The following is a 22,284-nucleotide window of genomic DNA, read 5'->3' as shown; positions in this document are numbered from 1 at the left end:
ATTTATTTGTTGGAATAATACAATATAAACAATATAAATAAAATATGTAATAGATAAATCGAGAGGTAAATAGTACTTGAAATAATTGTAAATATTTCTCTTTAACTCGAAATGGCCCGATTTAAGTAATGATTTCAAATACATATATTCGTCGTTTGTAACTTACTTTAGACAATAAATTAATTATCAAATAAAATCAATAAAACAACGTTTGTATATCCATGCACTTCTACTATTTTAAACAACGTATGCCAAAAAATCTAGTAAAGAATTTAGGAAATGGTCATAAAGACTAGATAATTAATAAGATTTAGACATCCATATCATTTTGTTTATAAAATATGTTTTGTATTGTATGATAAATAATCATTTAAATATAAAAATCTAAGTCAAGGATATGTTAGTGACAAATCATACAGCAGTCTTACTTATTATATTTATACGGTGTATAGATGTGCGTATATTTTGTTCTCTACTTTTACTGCAATCGTATACGAAAAAAAAAAAGAAAAGCAGATTTACTTTAGATTAACTAACGCCATATCTGAACGAAACATTGTATCCCTAATATGAATTTCTTCTACGCAATAACTACATTTTTAACTTTTTTAAATAACGGTCTTTTTTAAATGATTTCGAACTGTATTATCAACAATGGAAAGATTTCTTTCAAAAATACATAATACATATTCTATTTTTAGCTCTCACATGAATAATAAATATGTTTGAAGTAAAAAAGGGAATAACCGCCTATGAACAAGATCACAGCCCCAGTAAATTCTTTTTGGTCTATAACTCAGATGAAATCAGCTTGAGAACTGAATTTGTAAAAATTCAAGCAGAAATTCTATGAATGGTGAGAGAAATGTTTAGTGACGGGATAAAATATATATTGTTTATCCCAAGTGAACATGTCTCAATGAATAATCCAATGTTTATATGAATTAAAGAAAATCAATTTTCGGATAAATAATTTCAAATTTAACTCAGATTTCGATTTTTGGATAAGAAGGATAAGTTCATGTGTAAGTGATGACAGAAACCTTAAAATTTTCACATTAAAAGATCTGCGGATCAAGATACTATTCTTTCTATTTCAGTAGTGGAGTATATCATTTATCTAATTCTTGCAAAATTGCATATAAAATAAAACAGAAACTGCTCCAACGAGATAAAAATATTACATAGTAAATAATTATTTAACGGTTTGGTCCTGTAAAGTATCAGAACGCACCTTTTAAATGTTTTGTTGACTGTCATTAAGGATTATTAAATAATAAAGCAAACTTATCAACGTAGATATGTATATTTTAAAATATTTTGCTGAAAAATAAGCAGAATATTCATTTTGAGGCACTATTATCTATTAGACTAATCGTTAAAATTAAATTCTTATCTATGATTAAAACATGGACTGTAAATGTCTAAAATTAAAAAAATTTATTATTAACTTAAAAAAAGCAAGGGCTGTTCAATATTTACCATTTTTGTTTTTAAAGGAAAATAACTAAAATAACCTTAATAACGACTTTAGAAAGGTAAAAAAAAGAAATAATACTATAAAAACTTATTTTACTTACTAGACGAAAAATATTTATTTCTATTATTTCTCTTATTCTTATAATTTTTTTTATAATTTTATAATAACATCAGTCTTACTAGACTTATCTAATATTTAATGTTGTAACAAATGAAACGCAAAAACAGAGAATTCTCGGTCTACCAAATACTATACGATCTTAAGTATGACTTTGACGGGAAAACCGCACACACTTTTTTTTAATTTTACGCAACACTGGTACCGATAACAGTCCTATCTAAACAAAAAAAAAAGACCTATGATGCAATTTTGTTTTAACGTTGCTTTATATAATTAATTATTAATTAAGTTAAAGGGGAATATTTCTCAGTACCTACGTATTTAATGAATGGCCGAGGGATTTCTTCGAATCTACTTATTCATCACATATTACCTTTGCATAAATAGAAAATCAACTGGTGTTTTTATTTCATTGTGTTTTTGGTATGCGTCAATCGCAGTTGTGAGTAGTAAGTGTAATTAAAGTGTTAATACAAAATGCGGACGGAAATTTATAATGGTGTTTCGGTAGAAGTAATTTGTGATGTAAGTACTTGTAGATATTGGGAAAAAAATGCTAGGTGATTGGTTTCAAATCTAGTTTTCATATTTATGTAAAATAATTAGGATTTTAAGTGCCATAAACGCGTGTACCTAATAGTTAAATTGCAGTTACTGTTTTACATTTGAGTTAGAAACACTCTCACAATCAGTTTGTTCCAAGCGCAGATTAATGAATATTTTATTAAGTGGCAATAATTATTTCAAAATGTTTCATTATCTTCAGCTGTTGTTTATGTGAATTAGTTGTTATTAATTTCATTAATATTTAGATTTTATGACTTTATTTTTCTTCTCTGAAGAAAGTTTTTTATTATTATTTTTTTTAATACTAGATTCTTAATCGGTAATAAACATTATTTTGAAGCCAAATATGTTTAAGTTTATGAAACAATTATGATTAATTATCAAGAAACAATAATATGCGTCGATTTGAATTTTAATAACAGTAAAATTATTTTTTTATGTAAAGTACTCTAAATTTTTTTTTACTGTTTTGTATTTTGAAAAAATAAACAATTATTTGTGATTGTACTACATTCTTCAAATCCATAAAACCCATTAAATTTCCTTCCTTCCTTCCTTTTTTTAGGAAGATCATTCTTATTATATAATTGTTATCAAACATGGAGATTAATTTATATTTACAAACCAAAATTTAGCAAAATTAACAGACGGTTGAAGAAAAAACTTTCTAGATGGTTTTCTCAAAATAACTAGGAATTAGCTATAGTTATTAAATAACAGGAATTATCTCCTGGTTGTTTCAAGGATGCTTATAGATATCTGATTTATTTAACATTATTCTTCTTCCTAACACATTTGGTCTGCTTTAAGCTCTTTACAGCTTTTAATAACCAACCTTGCACCGTCACAACTGTCTATTCATTATTTGTAATCCTCTGACGCTGTAAATGTTCTTTGAAAGATCCTAAACAAACTAGTTCTAACAGTGCAATGACTATAATAATTCGTCAAATTTCATAGTACGCAGCTTATCTACTTTATATGCAGCAATATGGGAGTGACCGTTATTGTGGTACCAACAATTTATTTTTGAATGTGTCGAATATAATATCATCTTTTACTTTGAAGTTTCTCCTTATAAAATCACTGGCTTCCTAAAACAATAAATATAAAAAACCTTACAAATCATATAACCTTTAATCTGGCCAATTTACAATTACAAGTATGCCAATAAGCTTCAATTTGTATTTAAAAGATGCACAGCTCAATTTTTTCAGTTCACTGTCAAGTTTGTTATATTTAATAACAGAATTATAGGAGAATGACCTCTGGAAAATGGAAGTATAGTGTCTTGGCATAGCTAAGTTCTTAACTGATCTTATATTAACATTGTGAAAGGTATGACGATGTGGTATTTTTGAAACAAGATAAAAAGGTTTGCCATTTAATAATAAACGACGGATAAAGTTTACCAGGATAAAGTTTACCAGGTGAATTTTTCATAGGCAACCAGTTTAAAATTTTTATATTCTCAGAAATTCTATCAAACTTTCTTAATCCGAAAACTAAACGACAGCAAGAGATCTGAACCTTTTGGATACGATCACGAGTGATGGAATCAATGTAATGACCATAGATAATACCAGCATAATTAAATAACGAAAGAACTAAGGATTCACATAACATTTACCTTAAATTAAATGTTAAGACATGCTTATTATAATAAAGCAATTTTAAAACGCAGTAAGCTTTATTGATTAAGCTGCTGACATGTTCTCGAAACCTTAAAAATGGGTCAATTATTAGATCTACATTTTTCAGTTTACCAAATAATATAAAATACGATTTGCGCTAATTTTCTTTTAAATTATGAGCTACTGAATACTCATAAATAGCTTTTAGGTCAATATTAATGTTGTTAGCAGCTTCCTGCGCATTATTGTTGTTAAAAGAGGAATATAGTTGCGTATCATCAGCATAACCTAGAATCTTAATGTTCAACTAACTTCATGATTGACTGTGTCAAAAGCCTTTGTGAAATCCAATAGAACCAAAGCAGTCATATGTTTATTATCAATAGAACGAAAAATATCAACAGTTACCTTCAAAAGTGCAGTGGTTGTACTATGAGATTTTCTAAATCCTGTTTGACAATCAGACATCATATCATTTTGATTCAAAAACTCTGTTAATTGTACTTGAACGACCTTCTCTAAGATTTTAGATAATGTAGGAAGAATGCTTGTAGGTCTTAAATCGTTGTAAGTGGAAGGGAGACTGCATTTTGGAATAGGTTGTATTAAGGCAGTTTTTCAAGAAGAAAGAAATTTTTCTTCCAATCAAATCATAAAAAGCTTAAAATGAGCAGCTCTGGCGAGGAGCTACCAGGTTCCATCCTAGAGGCCGCAAACTCTGCAAGTTTAAATATATTGCCCACTAAATCTGAACAAAAATATGAGAAACAATATAAACATTTTGAATACTGGTGCCAATACCGCAACAAAGGGACAAATAGTATCAAGAAGGAGGCGTTCCTAGCCTATTTTGCAAATTTACGAAAAACATTTCAGTCAAATACTTTATGGAGTAAGTACTCTATGTTAAAAAGTGTCCTTGAAGTCAAAAAGAACTTGGATGTGTCAATATTTCAAGCTAACATCGTTAGGCCAAAATTTTTGACAAAAGTGGTTTCCAGATTTGTGGAAGAAACACCTGATGAAATTTATAAAAGTGCCACTATTTTTGTGTTAGCCCGAGCTTGCAGGCGCTATGAGTTTTGCAAGATAATGGTTAATCAGATAGAGGATAAAGGAAATTTGGCGGTCGTCAAAATTCCTGACAGTAAAAACAATACTTCAAGAATCTTTGTAGTATCCAATGAAACAAATATGGGACATTATTAACAACTCTATCATAAAATAAATAAGCAAATTTGTGAAAACCATACACTCTACACAAGCGTTTTTTTGTGCAGTATAGAAAAGGAGCATGCAATACTCAAAGTGTTGGAATAAATTCATTCGGTAAAATGCCTTCGGAAATAGCTGCATCTACAATTGAAAAATCTACAACAGTATACGAGACAGTTTCCGTCGTTCCTCGGATACCATTTTGGCCGATTCTGGAGCAGGAAATCACTAATGTCAAGGGACTCGGAGGCTGGAAATGGACAACTGTCGCCGAGAGATACATTGATGATTCGACAAATCAAAAAAAGGATATGGCAAATAAAATATTGGCCACGAACAACTGGCCTTCTGCATTAAGTAAACCTTCATCAAGCCATATTAACAGCTGCTCTTCTGAGTTAAGTCAACCTTCATCAAACCATGTCAATAGCTATTGCCTTTCTGCGTTAAATCAAACTTCATCAAGCCACATAAACAACTACCTTTTTGAGTTGTCAACCTTCATCGACCCATTTGAACAACTGTCCTGAGTTAAATCAACCTTCACCAAGCTATAATATTAATTGCCTTTCCGCGCTAAGTCAGTGTTCATCAAGCCGTACCATAAGCCACCCATTAAATGAACCGACCGGATCTGCAATCAATTTGCAAAATGTCAATAACTGTTCTTTTGTTATAAATATTATGGACAAATAATTTAATTTCCTATTACATATTATTATGTAATTTTTTGTTGTATAGTCCTTTCTCTCAAGTTTAATTAGAAATTGTTGAATAAATTATCATTTTTTTTGTTACCTGATATGAATCTCGTAAAAATTGTTCCTAACACGTGCCTTTTCTGCACGCAAAAACTTATATGAACGACACGAAGCGGAGAAGTTTTGGCAGAATACCCTATGTCTCATCATGTTCGTTTGTCCTTAAATTTCGAATAGGTTATCTACACTCCAGCAAGGAACCAGTTTACCTTTATAAACATATGCAAGTTGCTTTTTAATTTGCATAAGGTTATACAAACTAAACGAAATCCGTAAATTTTTATTCGCAAATTAAACGAGAAACCTTTTTTCGCTTTTTACAAACCTTGAAATATATTCAACTACAAGGCGTGTCTTCAACGATACACAAATATCTGATAAATTTACTTGACTTTCGAAATAAGTTTTATTTATTTACAGCCTAGGTTGATGCCCGGTGGAAACTACATAAAAATCGGCAGAGATTCCGCGAAAAGCACATGTCTTTTATTTGCCCCGCCTGCAGAGGAAGTCGGAATTTTGGCGAAATACCTGGCCATTTTCGAAAAACATTACGTTAACCTCTTGCACATTGAATCGAGACCGTCGGCAAAAATTCCAGGCAATTACGAGTTCATGGTGGAGTGCTCCCCAGGAGGTAACCTTGGAGACGCCATTTTTGACATCAAGCAGAAAAGCGAATATTTAAATATTATTTCGCGAGATTACAAGGATAACAAAGGTAATAGACATAATTGGGCGCGCAAATAAACACATTTGGGTGCATGCAAGCTAAATTATAGAGTTGGGTGTCTAATTCTTAGTACCTACTTAAAATGAACACGCATAGGTAGCAAAAGCAACATTATTAAATTTTTATCTATACAGGGTGTCCCACCAAGAATTGCCACTATCTATATCTCGGAAAATTCTGTTCCGATAAATCTGAAAATTTGGCAACCTAGCAGAGGCAGTAGGGCCAACATAGCTAAAATATTTAGAACTTTGTGACACGTATTTTAAATGAAACACCTTATATATTGTCGCATTTTCGTATTCTACGTGAAATTTGAGGGTCACTATTAAATATTCCCCATACCTAGAAGTAATAAATTTTGAGATATTAATTAAAAAAAAAATTGACAGCTGCAACAGTCCGCAGAGATGCTAGTAACTCTTTTCAGGAGCGTAATATCAAGTGGATTTTTGGAACCTGTAAAGGGCACAGATAACAATAAGTTATGGTATACCAACAAATTAATACATTTGATGTTTCATTTTTGCTGTACATTTTGATAACTTCAATCAGCTGTAACTTTGTTAACTTAAATGGAACACCCTGTATTTTTTTACTCTGTCGTATGCAGATTAGAATTTCCTTTCAAGTTATATAGGCATTGTTGGGGTTGCCGTTACTACTTTTAGAGATATTTGCTATTTTTGGACAGTTTTTCTCGTATCAGAAATTGGCCATGACCAAAAATACTCATAAAAATGCCTGGGGATCGTCTAAATTATTCTAATGAGAATTGTTTTAATTTGTTTGTTATTTATGGACAATGTGACAAAGTAATTTCAAGAACATGTAGAGAATTTGCTGCTTTGCACATTGTCCACAAATAACAAACAAATTAAAATAATCCTCATTAGTATAATAATTTAAATAATCCCTAGGCATTTATATTTAAATTTTTGGCAAAAACTATTAGGTACAGATATAACAATAATTTGACGACTAACTTGACAAATGTCAAGTTACTTTAATTGTTTTTGGAGTGTTTCTGGTCATGGCCAATTTGAGAACAGGTCTGATACGAGAAAAACTGTCCAAAAAATAGAAAATTGCAAACCCTAACAATGCTATATATGGTTGGAGAGGAAATTTCAGTCTGCATACGGCAGAGTAAAAAGGGTGTTCCATGTAAGTTAACAAAGTTATAGCTGTTTGAAATTATTAAAATGTAACAACAAAAATGAAATACCTAGTATTAAATGTTTTAATTTGTAGGTATACCATGATTTAGTGTTTCGTATACAACAGGTACTAAAAATCGATTTGATATCACGCTCTTGAAAAGAGTTACTAGCATCTCCGCGGACCCTTGCATCTGTCAAATATTCCTTTAAAAATTAATAGATATCTCAATATATATAGGGAATATACAGGCTGTCTACTATAAGACGGATATGTATCTCGCTTACTATACGACGCACGTCAAAAATCTTTATAAGTTTTTTGTTGCATTTTTTGAAGCCTTTATGCTCGTAAAAAACAAGTTTGAGATCCATGGCCAACTTTGTGAGAAATTATAAAAAACCGGAAAAGTGCCGAAAGTTTAGGGTCGTCTAACTTTTTTATTTTAAGAGATAGAGAAGACTTATTTTAATAAAATTTCATGGCAAAATTTATATCTTTCACCTGGTATAAACAGATTTTGGAACTATCGTATGTAAATTACTGCGCCCCCTACACGGGCAAAAAAAAAATTGTCATCGAAGTAGGCAATGGCCACAAAATAATTGCTTGTTTTTCCTCTTTGATGCGATATACTACATGTCGCCTTTATCTTTTATATTTATTACATTTTTTATAATTTTGATATAAAAAAAATATAAAAATTTTCGTGTTGCTTATGTTAATGTAGAAATTTTTTTAAACACACCAAATATAAAAAAATAATAAATGTAACTACTTACAGAATTAGAGCTTACCTCTTCCTCAAATGACATACATTTTTTATTTCATAACACCTTCAAAATTATAGTTTTTCAAATAACAATTAACTGTAACATTTTTCAAGCCAACAGTTACATATAAACTATAACAATAAACAGTTTGCCAAATGATGACAGTACTGGGGTCAAAGGGGTAACACATTTGTTTTTACAGCTTGCAAGATTTAGCGTAAGCTACTTTCTCTGTGAAAGAACAATGTTGAAGGCTTAATTCTCTCTAATGCAAAAACCAATACCACATATAATAAAGTAATAAGAAAATCTGTATTTTGCTTAAAAGAAGTACATTATATTTATTAATTCTTTTGTAGTTATTAAGTTTAACACAAATTTTTACATTAACATAAGCAACACGAAAATTTTTATCTTATTTTATATCAAAATTATAAAAAAATGTAATAAATATAAAAGATAAAGGCGACATGTAGTAAATCGCATGAAAGAGGAAAGAACAAGCAATTATTTTTTGGACATAGCCTACTTCGATGACAATTTTTTTTTGCCCGCGTAGAGGGCGCTGCAATTTACAGACGATAGTTCCAAAATCTGTTTATACCAGGTGAAAGATATCAATTTTGCCATGAAATTTTCTTAAAATAAGTTTTCTCTATCTCTTAAAATAAAAAAGTTAGACGACCCTAAACTTTCGGTACTTTTCCGGTTTTTTTTATGATTACTCATATAGTTGGCCATGGATCTCAAATTTGTTTTTACGAGCATAAAGGCCTCAAAAAAATGGAACAAAAAACATATAAAGATTTTTGACGCGCGTCGTTTATTAAGCGAGATACATAGGAGTGGCCCTCTTATAGTAGACAGTCTGTATAATAAAGGAACTCTCAAATTTCACGCAGAATCAAAAAATGCAATAATATATAGGGTGTCCCATTAAAGTTAATGTTGGCTTCCGGTATAACCGGAAGTGATAAAAATTTTAGCTGTGTTGGCCCTACTGCCTTTGTTAGGTAGCCAAATTTTCAGATTTATCGGATCAGTACTTCCGAGATATCGATTGTGACGATTCCTAGTGGGACATCCTGTATATCAGATGGCACAGAAAACTGAACACCTAATATTTGTGATTCAATAACTTTTCATGAAGAACTGGTACCAAAAAGGTTCCAAAAACGTTATTCGACCACTTTACTATCAAAAAATCATTCCCCACTTAGATGAATAAACCATATTAATATGGATAGTGCTGATCATTGGTAGCCGAACACATGATTGTCGCTTTGGTACTTGCAATTACTTGGGACGTAACTTGGTGTTCAGTTTTCTGTCACTGACATTTTTTAATTTAACGCTTAAAAAATAAAATATTTTAATTGAAATGTATCTGAAACTGAAAGAGCAAGAAGGTATTTCTTCAATATACGAATTTCGATCATCATTATTTTTCCGTTCTCTTCTAACTTAACACCAGTTTCACATTTCTCTTCCCGTTTTAAATTTTTGTGCAAATCTCGGGATCATTACCTATTTATTCAAATAACTTTGTCTTTAATACAGTACTGTTAATTACGCAGATTCGGTTCCATGGTTCCCAAGGCGCATAAGAGACTTGGACCGTTTTGCTAATCAAATCCTTTCTTATGGTGCTGAACTGGATGCTGATCACCCTGGATTTACAGATCCAGTTTATCGAGAACGCAGGAAATACTTCGCTGACATAGCTTTTAATTACAGGTAAGTAAATCCATTTTTTTTCATTTTAAACTTGTAGTATGGAAAATAAAAACCACTTGAAATGAATTCCAACATATCAATTTCTCTGAATGACAACTACAATTAACAACAATTTTCTACGAATTTAGGTTTTTACTTGGACTAATTACTCGTAACCAGACACGTGTGGACAAAATACTATGCTCTACTTTTACTAAATGGGTTAAATTAAAAAATAATAATGGAATCCTTGACCGAAAAGATTTACCAGATTATTTATATGTATAATGTTCTAGTGATGATTATTGACGTAAAAAAATAATAATATTATGGAAGATTCTGAACAAGTTGATAAATATGGAGCGTGCTTATTGTAGAGATATAAGTACTGACCTCGAACAATAAGTAACTGAACTGAACAGGAAATAATTTATATACTTCTTTCTCATTGATAGAAATTCATCAAGGTTATTTAATGAAAATGGTAAAAATTTAATCGTTATCTACTTACTGGCAAAGTAGGTACATAATATTATTATTATTTCAGATTATTATTTCAGATAAGATAATGTAATGTAATGTACATGTTACGTTTTTGCAGCTGAAATATATAATTTAAGCAATGCTTTCGACATACAGGGTGTTCCAATTAAAACTTCCCAGCTGGAAAATATCGGAATTAAATAAAAAACAACAAACCGGAGACAAGTCGATTTTCTTTTCAAGGGGGACACGTGATGGCGTAAGTTTTGGTGTCTTAGGCAGGGGTTTAAAATATCCTTAAACTTTAGATGGCACCCTATGTTGAGTGACACTTCCTCTTCATTTTAAACTTCCCATTTTTATTAAATGTTCAAATTGATTTCCCTCCACTTACAATACTATACAATAATAATAACTGTACTCCACTTCCGAACGAACATTTCAAACCATTCAGGCGTTATCTGACGACATTCTTCAACAATTTCTCGATAAAAAAAATTGTTTTGATATTTCGTTTTTCTGGCACTCTTATCAGTTCAACTTTTTTATCTGTTGTACTTTAACCGAGACAATATCGTCTCGGCTTGTCTTGTCGAGACAATATCCCTTAAAATCATCACAAAGTCAATTGAATTCCAATTCCTGAAATAATTAATTGCTGAAACAGTGGAAATAATTAGTTTGTTCTACAAGAATAATGACAGTGCACGAAAGGTAGCACAGATTTTTAATTATCGTCATCCTGACAAAAACACTTCGCATCGGTACGTGCATAAATTTTCGGAAACTAAATCGGTTACAAACAGAAAGCATCAACGTGAATAGTTCGTACGTAATGAGAGTAATCAGGTACCTGTCTTGGGACACATCGCAATGGAACCAAATTTGAATCTCAGGAAACTCGCAAATGCTTTAGGAATTTTTGCACCTACCCGAATCTTAAAAATCCATAAGTATACCCATATAAAATTAATTTGATACAAGAGATTAATGAAGACGATCCTGATCACTGCTTGCAGTTTTGTGAAGAAATGAGTGATCGTGCTCGAAGGAATCCAAATTTTTTGTACTCAATCTGTTTTTCCGATGAATGTACGTTCCAACTGGATGGTCGAGTCAACCGCCATAATTGCTGCTACTGGAATGATGAATCCACGCATTTTTCATGGAAGTCACACGCAGCATCCGAGGATATTGAATGTTTGGGCGGGCATACTGGGAGACCACCCCATAGGGCCCTTCTTCCTACCGGGAAATTTGGATGGAAACATGTATCTGAATCTACTGGAAACGAATATATACCCGATGATTGTGGAAGTATTGGAAAATGGCATCGCTTTGCCAGAAGAGGATATGTGGTTTCAGCAGGATGGTGATGCTGTAGCTGTGCGTGATTTACTTAATCAGAAATTTCCAAATCACTGGATAGGACGCAGAGGTTTAATTGAGTGGCCTCCCAGCCAGATCTAATGCCCTTAGACTTTTTTCTATGGAGCACTTAGAGTCGATAATTTATGCAACACAACCGAGAATGTCGTCAGGTAACGCTCGAATATGTTCGTTCGGAAGTGGAGCATTTTATTATTGCATGGAAGCGGAGGGAAACCAATTTGATCACTTAATAAAATAATATTCTTTCATTCATTGATATTTATTCTTATTCTTTAATAGACCAGGGAAATATGAATTTACCAGGACAAAAAATTATCCAGGTATCTGATAAATGTTTTAGGTAATATTGACCTATAGGAAGAAATCCTACCACTTTCCTGCGTGAGATTCGTTGAAGTTTTTTATTTATTAACAATTAAGTGCAAAAAATCCAAATTTTCGCTATTTTTGCCTACCATTGCAGTTTATATCCGATTGAAAACATAAAGTAATCATTACTTGAAATATAAATCAAGCTTTAAAGTGGCATTTTATAAAAGTTGATAAATTAATTTGTTGCTTAGAAATTTGCAAAATAAGGGAAAAATAAAAATTGCAATAAGTCTTCGTGTAAAAATCCACCTACAACTATGTTATATGCATGAAAAGTTGAGTATTGTGATACTTTATAAACCCTCCAAATTTCAGATCTATCCATCAAATAGTTTAAATTTTATTCAAATTGTTTATTCCAGAGACCATTATTTTGCAATAACATTAGTCAGAAAATAATGAAGATACAGCAATTCTACGGGTACTATAAGAAGAAATGTCACACATGAGGTGTCACACAACATAGCGTGCCATTTAAAGTTTGCCCCTAAGGGTAGCTTCCAAGACACCAAAACTTACGACATCATATCACGTGTCCCCCTTGAAAAGAAAATCAACGTGTCTCAGGTTTTTTTTTGTTTTTTTTTTAATTCCGATGTTTTCCAGGTGCGAAGTTTTAAGTGGAACACCCTATATAATCATATATGATACTAACATTGGTTCTTACATCTATTCAGTGGCCATTGTTAACAAAAAAAATCCAAACGGTCTATTTTATTTAAATATTTCTGATTATATGGTTTCATAGGAATTTGATACAATCGAGTATTTAGTATTAAAATTAAAAAAAGACAAATATGTATATGAAATTAAAATTCCGACACTTAATGAGGACGATGTCGTATTCCACCCTTCGAGCGAGCTTCAGGATTTCAGAACACTCAGTATATTCCTAGACGTCGTCTTGTACCTACGTATATGCCTGAGACCGTTAGATTGACCGTTCAATCCGATGACCGTCAAATTCACCTACCTTTCCAATCTAAACAGAAAACCCGCTACGGTTACAAATTTAATCGACGTCGGCCGGGCAAATAAAAAAAGCCTCCACAGTATCTTTTTCGACATTGATCTCGATACCGTCCGAGAACGATTTCCGCGACTCTGCCAATTCAAGACTAATTTCACCGATGTTTCCAATGTCACCCACAACGCGGCCGATCTCGCCTGGGTCTGCCTTCCCTGCGCTCGGTATTCACTGCAGCGACCGTCGCAACCTGCAGACGAACCCCGGCACGCTTCAGGGCGATATTTGGAAACGACCATCTACTTTTTTACTTTCCAATTGGTCCAAGGACGCTATCGTCAATAACTTAAAAACTTATTGAGCGATGGGTGTCAAAATCCTCAAGTCGCTGGCATTATCCTCCTAAAATTTCGTCCCAATCGGATGAGCAATAACGCCGTTATACGGGGAAACGCGGATTTTACGTTTTTAGTCGTTTTGCTCATTCGATCTCGGCCAAACCTCAAAACCACACTAGAGTATTCCTAGGTGGTTATCATACCCAAATTCGAGCCGAATTGTGCGATTACTAACGGCCAGTTAATCCATAATAGGATTCTATGTCTTCCTAGCTGCCGCCGGAAGTGTCCACGCGATCTCGGCCGAACCCTCCAAACAGGGTACTACTTCGTGCCGTGCATCACCAGTCCACTTCTGAATCAGATCCATCCAGTACAAAGACCTCCGTAAGCCCTTTTACGAAGACGGGGAAAATTTCACCACACTTTCCAATTTCCCCGTCTTTGGGCCGAAAGGACCGTCTTTCGAGGGTTCCACCGCTTTGGCGGTTGGATGCGATGGTCGGTAGCCTAAGCCGAGACTGAGGGTAGAGTTTTTTGCGAAATGGAAAAAACTCCAAAATCCCCGTTGCCGACATCAACTATCCGGAGAGGCCAGAGGGGAACGAGATCCGACGTCGACGACGAGTGCTTTTTGGTGGAGATTTTGGCGGACGATTCACGAGCGTCCCGTTAAAAGTATGGAGACCCGAGGAAAGCGATCGAACGTCAACTTCCGGCATCTGCAGTTCATTAGTGGAAGTACATAGCGCGTCTGACCGACACAGCATATTGTAACAAATATTATTCTATGGAACCGTTGGCACGGACGATCCAGTACAATCAGCATTTCTACAAAATGGTACTCAGCGGGAGCAATGCGCATCTCGTTCGGGTGCCATCCCATGCGAAAACCCCTTAGCCGACTATGTCGAAGGTGACGTGCCGGCTCTTTTCACCTAAGCAATTCTGGTACATCGCCCATCCGCTCTCATGATTTCCCCCGAACATTCGGTCACCGCCTAAGTGGTCCATATCTAGAAAGTCTAACCCGACACGGCGCTTGACGTGGGGGTCGAACATCGTCGTCGAGATCTCCTCCACGAGCTCGTGTCCTAGACACCACGTCTGTAGGCCATATGATATATAACACGACCTGGCGCCCAAAGTGGGGCTCGAAGCTCTGTTTCGATGTCTCCGCCGCGAGCTCAGGTCACTGAAACACATAATAACGGTCATAGTTGACGATATGGCGCCCAAAGTGGGGCTCGAACCCCTGGTTCGATGTCTCCGCCACGAACTCATGTTGCAAATCCAAATTTCTTAGGCAATAACGATCATCTTACACGACAAAGAAGGCCATGCAAGATAACTCACATCTATCGTTTGTTAGATACTTGCCACTGCTAATTTCATCACATGTCTAGCCTTTAATCTTTCTACATTTTATTTGGAAACTTTTTCCCTATATGTTCCCAATAAAAATGTTTTTATACATCTTTAACCATGGTCTAAAAATAGATAACCTTTTTAGAAAATATATCATGGAATCTGCAGCAGTTTTGTTTTTCGCAAGGATCTTATTGATTGTGTTTTCATTTTTAGAATACATTGTTTAGTATAGTCTTTCCGAAGTCAGTTGAACATGTATAAAAACGCCTAACAATAAAATTTAATGAGTTTCATAGGCGTCCCTAAAAAAGTTTTCTGCTAATGGTAAAAAATTATAATTTGTAGAAAATTTCTATTATATGTTCATTTCACCAACAACACATTTTAATTATTTATGTCCTCAAACAATTTTATTATATTGACGGTAAATTTCGTTTTGTTCCGTTTCAAAAAGTCTCCAAAATGCCATGTTGTAATAATATTAGTAAACAAAATATCCCTCTTATTTCTTCCTTTTGCAATTGTAATATGAATAATTAATAGAAGGTGCCTATAATAAATTAAAATTACCCGAATCGCACCAAATTCCGCATTGCTGCACTGCACTGGTAGGCAATTTGTCAACCACTTGTCAACAAGTGAGATTTATTGCCCAGTCGCCGCGCATTTTTCTACTGGGCATATACATTTCTACTACCTCTACGTTTAGTTCGACCAGACCTGTATATGGATATGGCTAAATAAATATGGGAACAAGTTTTTCAAATATTTCAATGCCGAGTTGCTGCGTCAGCGACCGAACCTGGTACATAGTGCCAACTTCTTGGTTCTTCAATTGAGATCGGAAAGACTAAATCAGGCAGTTCGTTCAATTCTGGTCTTTTATCTGGTGAAAATTGATGTATTATGCTAATTTTGACCTATAGATCTTAATGCTTCAATATCAACATGTTTTTTAATTGTTTAACAAAAAATTATCGGATTATTATGTTCTTTGCAATGTATATTATTACTTATCTTTTACATTAGATAAGACATTACGTGCGGCTTTTATATCTAAATCAAACTTCAAATTCGTGCTGTTGCTGATGATAAATGTTTCATTTAAATATAGGCAACTGCTATGAAGGGATTGTACAACACCAAGTTTAAAATACACCTTGATGTTTTACTTTCAACCTCTGAAGCATTGTTTTTTTTTCTTGTTTGTTCAAACAACAAAACTCAGTCCTGGAAGTTTGTCAAAATGTCGTTATTCCTTGCAGTTCTTTTTTATATTCCCTGTCGACAATTTTAAAAGTCAAACATTACGACGTTTTTTAGTATTTATATCAAATAAATGTTATATCATAAATTTAATAAACCTCATTTTCAGACACGGTCAAAAGCTTCCACACGTTAATTACACTGAAGAAGAGACTGAAACTTGGGGCAAAGTTTATAAGCAACTAACGACATTATACCCTACTCATGCTTGTAAGGAGCACAATCACGTATTTCCATTACTTATTGAAAACTGTGGTTACCGTGAAGACAATATACCTCAATTAGAAGATATCTCAAATTTCTTAAGAGGTAAGAAAATCGAAGAAAAGAAAAGGTTAGTTAAATAAAAGTATTGATTAAAAAAGTATGAAAAGTAAAAACATTATAATCATTAATTTATTATATCTCCCTGAGTTTTGATTGTTTTTAATGGTACTATTATTAACAGAAACATGTCAATTTTCATTATGTTTATTTAAACATTTATCGTGTTGTGAATATTTCAAAATTCCAGACCATAAACAGTAGATTTGAAATGATTTGTTGTCCAAAAAGTAACTAAGTTTGGATAAAATTTAATTATATCATTTAACAAATAAAAAAGTAGCAATGAAATATTAATCGCACACAAATTCAAAGTAAAAGGAATTGACGTAGGAATAAGAACCTAAATAAATTAATTATGCTTATTTCGGCTGATGCAATATCCATATTTATGTAGATATACAAAATTTATTGATAGCTGGAAAACCTAACAATAAATAATACTAATTTGCGTACCTAAAACATCCTCTTAGTAAAGTAGTTTGTTGCAAAACCTGTAATTCAGTTATAGTATATTTTGGATTTTTTACTAAGGATGTTCAATCTAATTCAAAATGAATTAAAATATAAAGAATAAAATAATTTTTTTAGTCAAAATATCAGTTTATTTCAGTTTTTTAAATATTTAAACGTTCGTACAAATATAGTTAGTTAATTGTATACAGGGTGTTTCTTAAGTAGAGGTCAAAAATCCAGGGGCGTATTCTGTGGTTAAATATATTTTTGTTATACAAATGTGGGGTCTTAGGTCAGCCATTGTCCAGCTACAGCGTGTCAAAAAATAAAAAAAAATCAGTTTTTAATTTTTAATTTCTAAACCGCTTGAGATAATTTAACCAAATTCGATGTGCATATTTAGTATGACAGTAGGTATGAAACAAAAAATTACCAGCTCTGGAAACTTACCAGTCGCGGAGGTGTGGGTATCATCCATCATTAGTTGCCAAAAACAGTTACTTAAATTACTTAAACTTATCTTAGGGAGGCCATGCAGAATAATAATAAGAAGCCGTTATCTTATTTAATATTGTGAATTGTCAAATTAAGCTTATTTTTTAAAAAGATTAAGTTTTAATAATGGCTTATGCATATTAAAATGATGAAATGGCCAATATGGTTTACATTTATGGCCTTGCATATGGAAATGGTACTGAGACTCGGCGAATTTATACGGAAAGATTTCCAATTCATCCAACTCCAAAACCAAAAATGTTCAGAAATGTTTTTCAACGTCTTTCTGGGGTTCATTTCAGAGAGGTCCAATTTCTGGAAGACCTTTGGGTGTTAGAACGCTTGAGTTGAAAGAAGCTATTCTACACGAAATTGGAGAAAACCAAATACTAGTATTAGAAAAGCTGCTGCAAATCTTAATGTGAATCATAAATTAGTTTGGTCCGTTCAGAAGCATCAATAATTATACCCGTATCACACATAAAGGGTTCAAGCCTTACTGCCGCAAGACTATCCTGCTTGCATATAATTTGCCACTGGATTTTGCAAAAAATTGAAGAAAATGTCGACTTTACCGCTGGCATATTGTTTACCGAAGGTGCTATAAAGAACTTCCACAATATACATGTTTAGTCTGATGAAAACCCTCATGCCATAATGGAATCTCGATTTCAACATCAGTTATCTTTGAATGTATGGGCGGGTATCATTGCAAATTTTCTTGTTAGGCCTTACTTTTTACCAAGAACTTTAACTGATGCCTCCTATAGACATTTTACGTGAATTACTTGACGATGTTCTCTATGCGCTAAGAGAACGAATGTGGTTTATGTCATACTGAATATGCACACCGAATTTGGTTAAATTATCTCAAGTGGTTTAGAAAAACTATTTTTTTAAATTTTAACACGCTGTAGCTGGACTGGCTGTCTTAAGATCCCGCACATTTATATAACAAAAAATCCTTATTTTTGGTCACAGAATACGCCCTTGGATTTTTTACCTCTACTTAAGAAATACCCTGTATAAAATCATACATTTGACATTTTAATTTTCTTAGAAATATAATTAATTATAAATTGAATAGCGATATTTATAGTTCAATTTTTCGGTAGTACGTATTCCCTCAATCTTTGTTGTTCGATCATTTTCTGTAAAAATAGAACTATAAAACTTTAATTTTGAATTACCTTATCAAGAAATTTGTACATTAGATCTATTTTTCTAACTGTAATGGTAAATACACAATTAATTATTTAATTGTGACAAATATTCCAACTTACGATTTGTGAAAGAGGTAGACATCGTCAACGTAGTTGTATTTTTTAAATTCTGTGCACTAATTGTAAGTGTAGATATACACTAAAGCTACTAACCGCCATTATTGATAGTTGTAATAAGAAATAGCATAATGGACAGTGTAAAAGTGAAGAAAATTACAAATTCTGAATATTCCAGTAAAAATGTCATTATTCCCCCATTTTGACATTATTTTCCCGTGAAATAAAAAGATCGAGCTATTTATTGCCTTTATTTTAAAATTATTTTGTTTATAAAAAAATAAAAATAAAGTACGTATATTATTTTCAGACTGCACTGGATTTACACTGAGGCCTGTGGCTGGTCTGCTGTCATCTCGTGATTTTTTGGCTGGCTTAGCGTTTAGGGTTTTCCACTCCACTCAGTATATCAGGCACCCGAGCAAACCCTACTACACCCCCGAACCAGATGTCTGCCATGAACTTTTGGGGCACGTACCCCTGTTCGCCGATCCAGAGTTTGCCCAGTTCTCACAGGAAATTGGACTAGCATCTCTAGGCGCCCCAGATGAATATATAGAAAAATTAGCAACTGTAAGTGAAAATTCTAATAAATAAATAAATTTTCAACACAATTTTAAGCTGCTCTTGTGTACTCATGGGTTAGTAACCACTCAATATTTAAAAAAAATAGAGGCGGCAAATTAAGTTTTTCTCCAATCGTCACAAAACTATGACATTTTTTGACTGCCAAAAGTCTCTAAGGTTGACATTTTCCATATTGAGAAAAAAAAGATGATAACAACAAAAGTATTCACTTTTAATCCTAGGAGCTAAAGTTGACGCTTTTAATCCCTTGAATTTATAAAAGTTTATTCAACAATATTTACAATAATTTTTGTTTATTCACATTGATATTAAATACACAGTTTGAACTATATAATATTAAAATGAAATAAACCACTGAAACTGCCACTACCCTCATTCTTGGAGAAATTCGCAGAGCAGTCCAACACGTTTTCTGTTATGAAATCTGAAATGACAACGGTGCCTGATTTACCAACCACTATCAACTTTCAGTATTTTTTTCACAATATTTTCTTTATTCAAAAGTGAGTCTTCAATGTATCCTTCCGCCACAGTGCTCGATCTCCATCTTCCGCATATTTTAAGACAAGTTAGGTCACAATCGCCGTCAACTAAAAAGATAGCAGACGTTTGTCGTAATGCGTGTCTACTGTACTCTTTCCAGTTGTCCAGCTTCAAAAATTTTGCCACTTCTTGCGAGAGGGCACTGATTTTATAAATATCGACCGCCCTTCGATGATACTTTCCAGTAACATATCTGAGAAATAATCGACGTTGTACCAATCCGGATGGATAAAAATTTAAATAATTGTCTCTCAGTAAAAGAACATGGTCTCTTAGTTTTGGTATTGGGATTTTTATAATTTAGGCGGATTTCACATCTTCAACATTATCAATTGTTAAATTGACTAATTCATCAGAACGGCATGCGTTTGCAACCCCCAATTTTAGGACAAGCCTTTCAAAAATTCTGTTCTTTGATTTTTAAAGCATTTACCTTCATCATCAAATATAAATTATCTGGTGCACTATTCAAAAATTAAACAACTTGCTCCTTTGTAAATACTCTCGATTTTTTCGGTACATATCCCTCATTTTGTCTCTTGAGAAAAGCACGTAACTTTGAATATTTGCTTATATTAACATTGAATATTGTGACCAAAGCGTTCATTTTATTTACTAAGTTTGAGAAATACATTATCAATACATCCTCTGAATGCAACTTAATGTTTTTTCTTTGCACCAGTCCATAAAACCTTGGTAGACACATTAATAAATTTCTATAAATTTCTTTGGGAGAAGATTCAAAGAAACGTCTTTCGTACACTCCAGTATCTCCTCAGGTACACCTAAATCTTTATTAGATTCCATTTTTACAGAGTTTTCAGCAAATCGAACCATAAACAATCACAAACCAACTCATTTAGAAATATGGCTACGAGCGTTTGACAAAGTATATATGACTACATCGATATCCTACTTACCTACTTTGCTTTATTATCCTTTGATTTGAATAATTTCAAAGCACAAATTAATAAATGGAGGATTTCGGTTGGAGAAAAAATAACATGTTTTATTCGCATTAAAAGTGTCTTTTTTGTCTCGCAATTTTACATCTGCTCGGCTTTGTTAATGCTTAATGCAGCAGAGCATACATTTTAATTGTTTTTATTTCAGTGCTTTTGGTTTACCGTCGAATACGGTTTGTGTAGAGAACACGGTAAATTGAAGGCTTATGGGGCAGGACTTTTATCCTCTTATGGAGAATTGCAGTATGCTCTGGAAGAAAAAGCTGAAATAAGACCTTTCGAACCCGCCAAAACAGCTTTGCAGAAGTACCCCATCACCGAATACCAGCCCGTGTACTTCGTCGCTGAGAGTTTTGAAGACGCCAAAGAAAAAATGATGTAAGTTTCTGTTATTTTTTCGTCAGTGTATGTAATCAAAAGAAGTTAAAAATTAATTATTCTGAGTCAATTTATTGCACAATCGAGATAATATATCTACGAGGAAACCCGACTCAGATTTCAATATTTTTTTGTAAACATCAAGATTTATAGCCTTATTAAAGTTCTCCTCGTACATATTTATCTTGAACAATGTATGGGAATAAGTTTACAGCTGAGAAACAGGACTAGATGTCCAAGCGCGGAAAAACATTCCTCTCATAGCTTCAGCCTTAAGTATATTTCCAATAACATAAGGCTTCTTAAATCAAGTTGTTTCTGTTGCACAATATCTGGCATTTCCATCAAAAGCTTTCTTGTTTCAGCGGAATACCATTTACTTTAGATCTTGTATTATGTTTTCACGAAATCCTTAAATGAATAATAGGCATTTTTTACTTCAAAACAAGAGAAAAAGAATACCTACACCAAACATTCTGGGGACAAAAGAAAATAATTTATTAAAAACTGGGCTTGAATATTTGATCTCGAATATTATACAGGGTGTCTCATAATTAGCCGCCAACCCTGAACAGGCCGATTCTATGATCAAAACTAAGTAAAAAAGTTCATATGAACATGGGTCCGGAAATGCTTCCTAAGGGCACAGGGACCCATTGAAGAGGGAGGAATGGAAATCATTTTTTTGCAATATCTCTCAATCGCGTTGTGATAAATGAATGAAATTTGGTATACACAGCTAAATTTTGATGAGCAATTTGATGGACTAATCCATTTATTTCCACAAGGTCCATTGGGGTGGGTACGGGGGGGCCCTTGGTACTTTGCGTGTGTAACTTTTTCATCTTTGACTTTTTAACAAATTGGACAGCAAATTCCGTTTTCCCGAACTGTTTTACGTTAAAA

General features: G+C 33.1%; 1 protein-coding gene across 2 annotated transcripts in view; it reads left to right on the top strand.

Moving 5' to 3' along the window:
- LOC108910083 (protein henna) overlaps positions 1-22,284 on the top strand; it is a 28,954-nt gene that overhangs the window by 2,134 nt on the left and 4,536 nt on the right. The window contains exons 1-6 of one of the 2 annotated variants that reach the window (XM_018714590.1): positions 2,002-2,125; positions 6,198-6,498; positions 10,022-10,181; positions 16,459-16,658; positions 19,215-19,477; positions 21,149-21,378. In XM_018714590.1, the coding sequence (XP_018570106.1) occupies positions 2,078-2,125; positions 6,198-6,498; positions 10,022-10,181; positions 16,459-16,658; positions 19,215-19,477; positions 21,149-21,378 (1,202 nt within the window). In that variant the 5' untranslated portion in view covers positions 2,002-2,077. Of the gene's footprint in view, positions 1-2,001; positions 2,126-6,197; positions 6,499-10,021; positions 10,182-16,458; positions 16,659-19,214; positions 19,478-21,148; positions 21,379-22,284 lie in introns of those variants that run through there. The other variant, XM_018714589.1, reaches the window with a different exon arrangement.

The sequence above is a fragment of the Anoplophora glabripennis genome, unplaced genomic scaffold (genome assembly GCF_000390285.2).
Source record: "Anoplophora glabripennis isolate ALB-LARVAE unplaced genomic scaffold, Agla_2.0 scaffold480, whole genome shotgun sequence".
Lineage (NCBI taxonomy): Eukaryota > Metazoa > Arthropoda > Insecta > Coleoptera > Cerambycidae > Anoplophora > Anoplophora glabripennis.
This window is presented reverse-complemented; position numbering and strand designations above follow the sequence as displayed.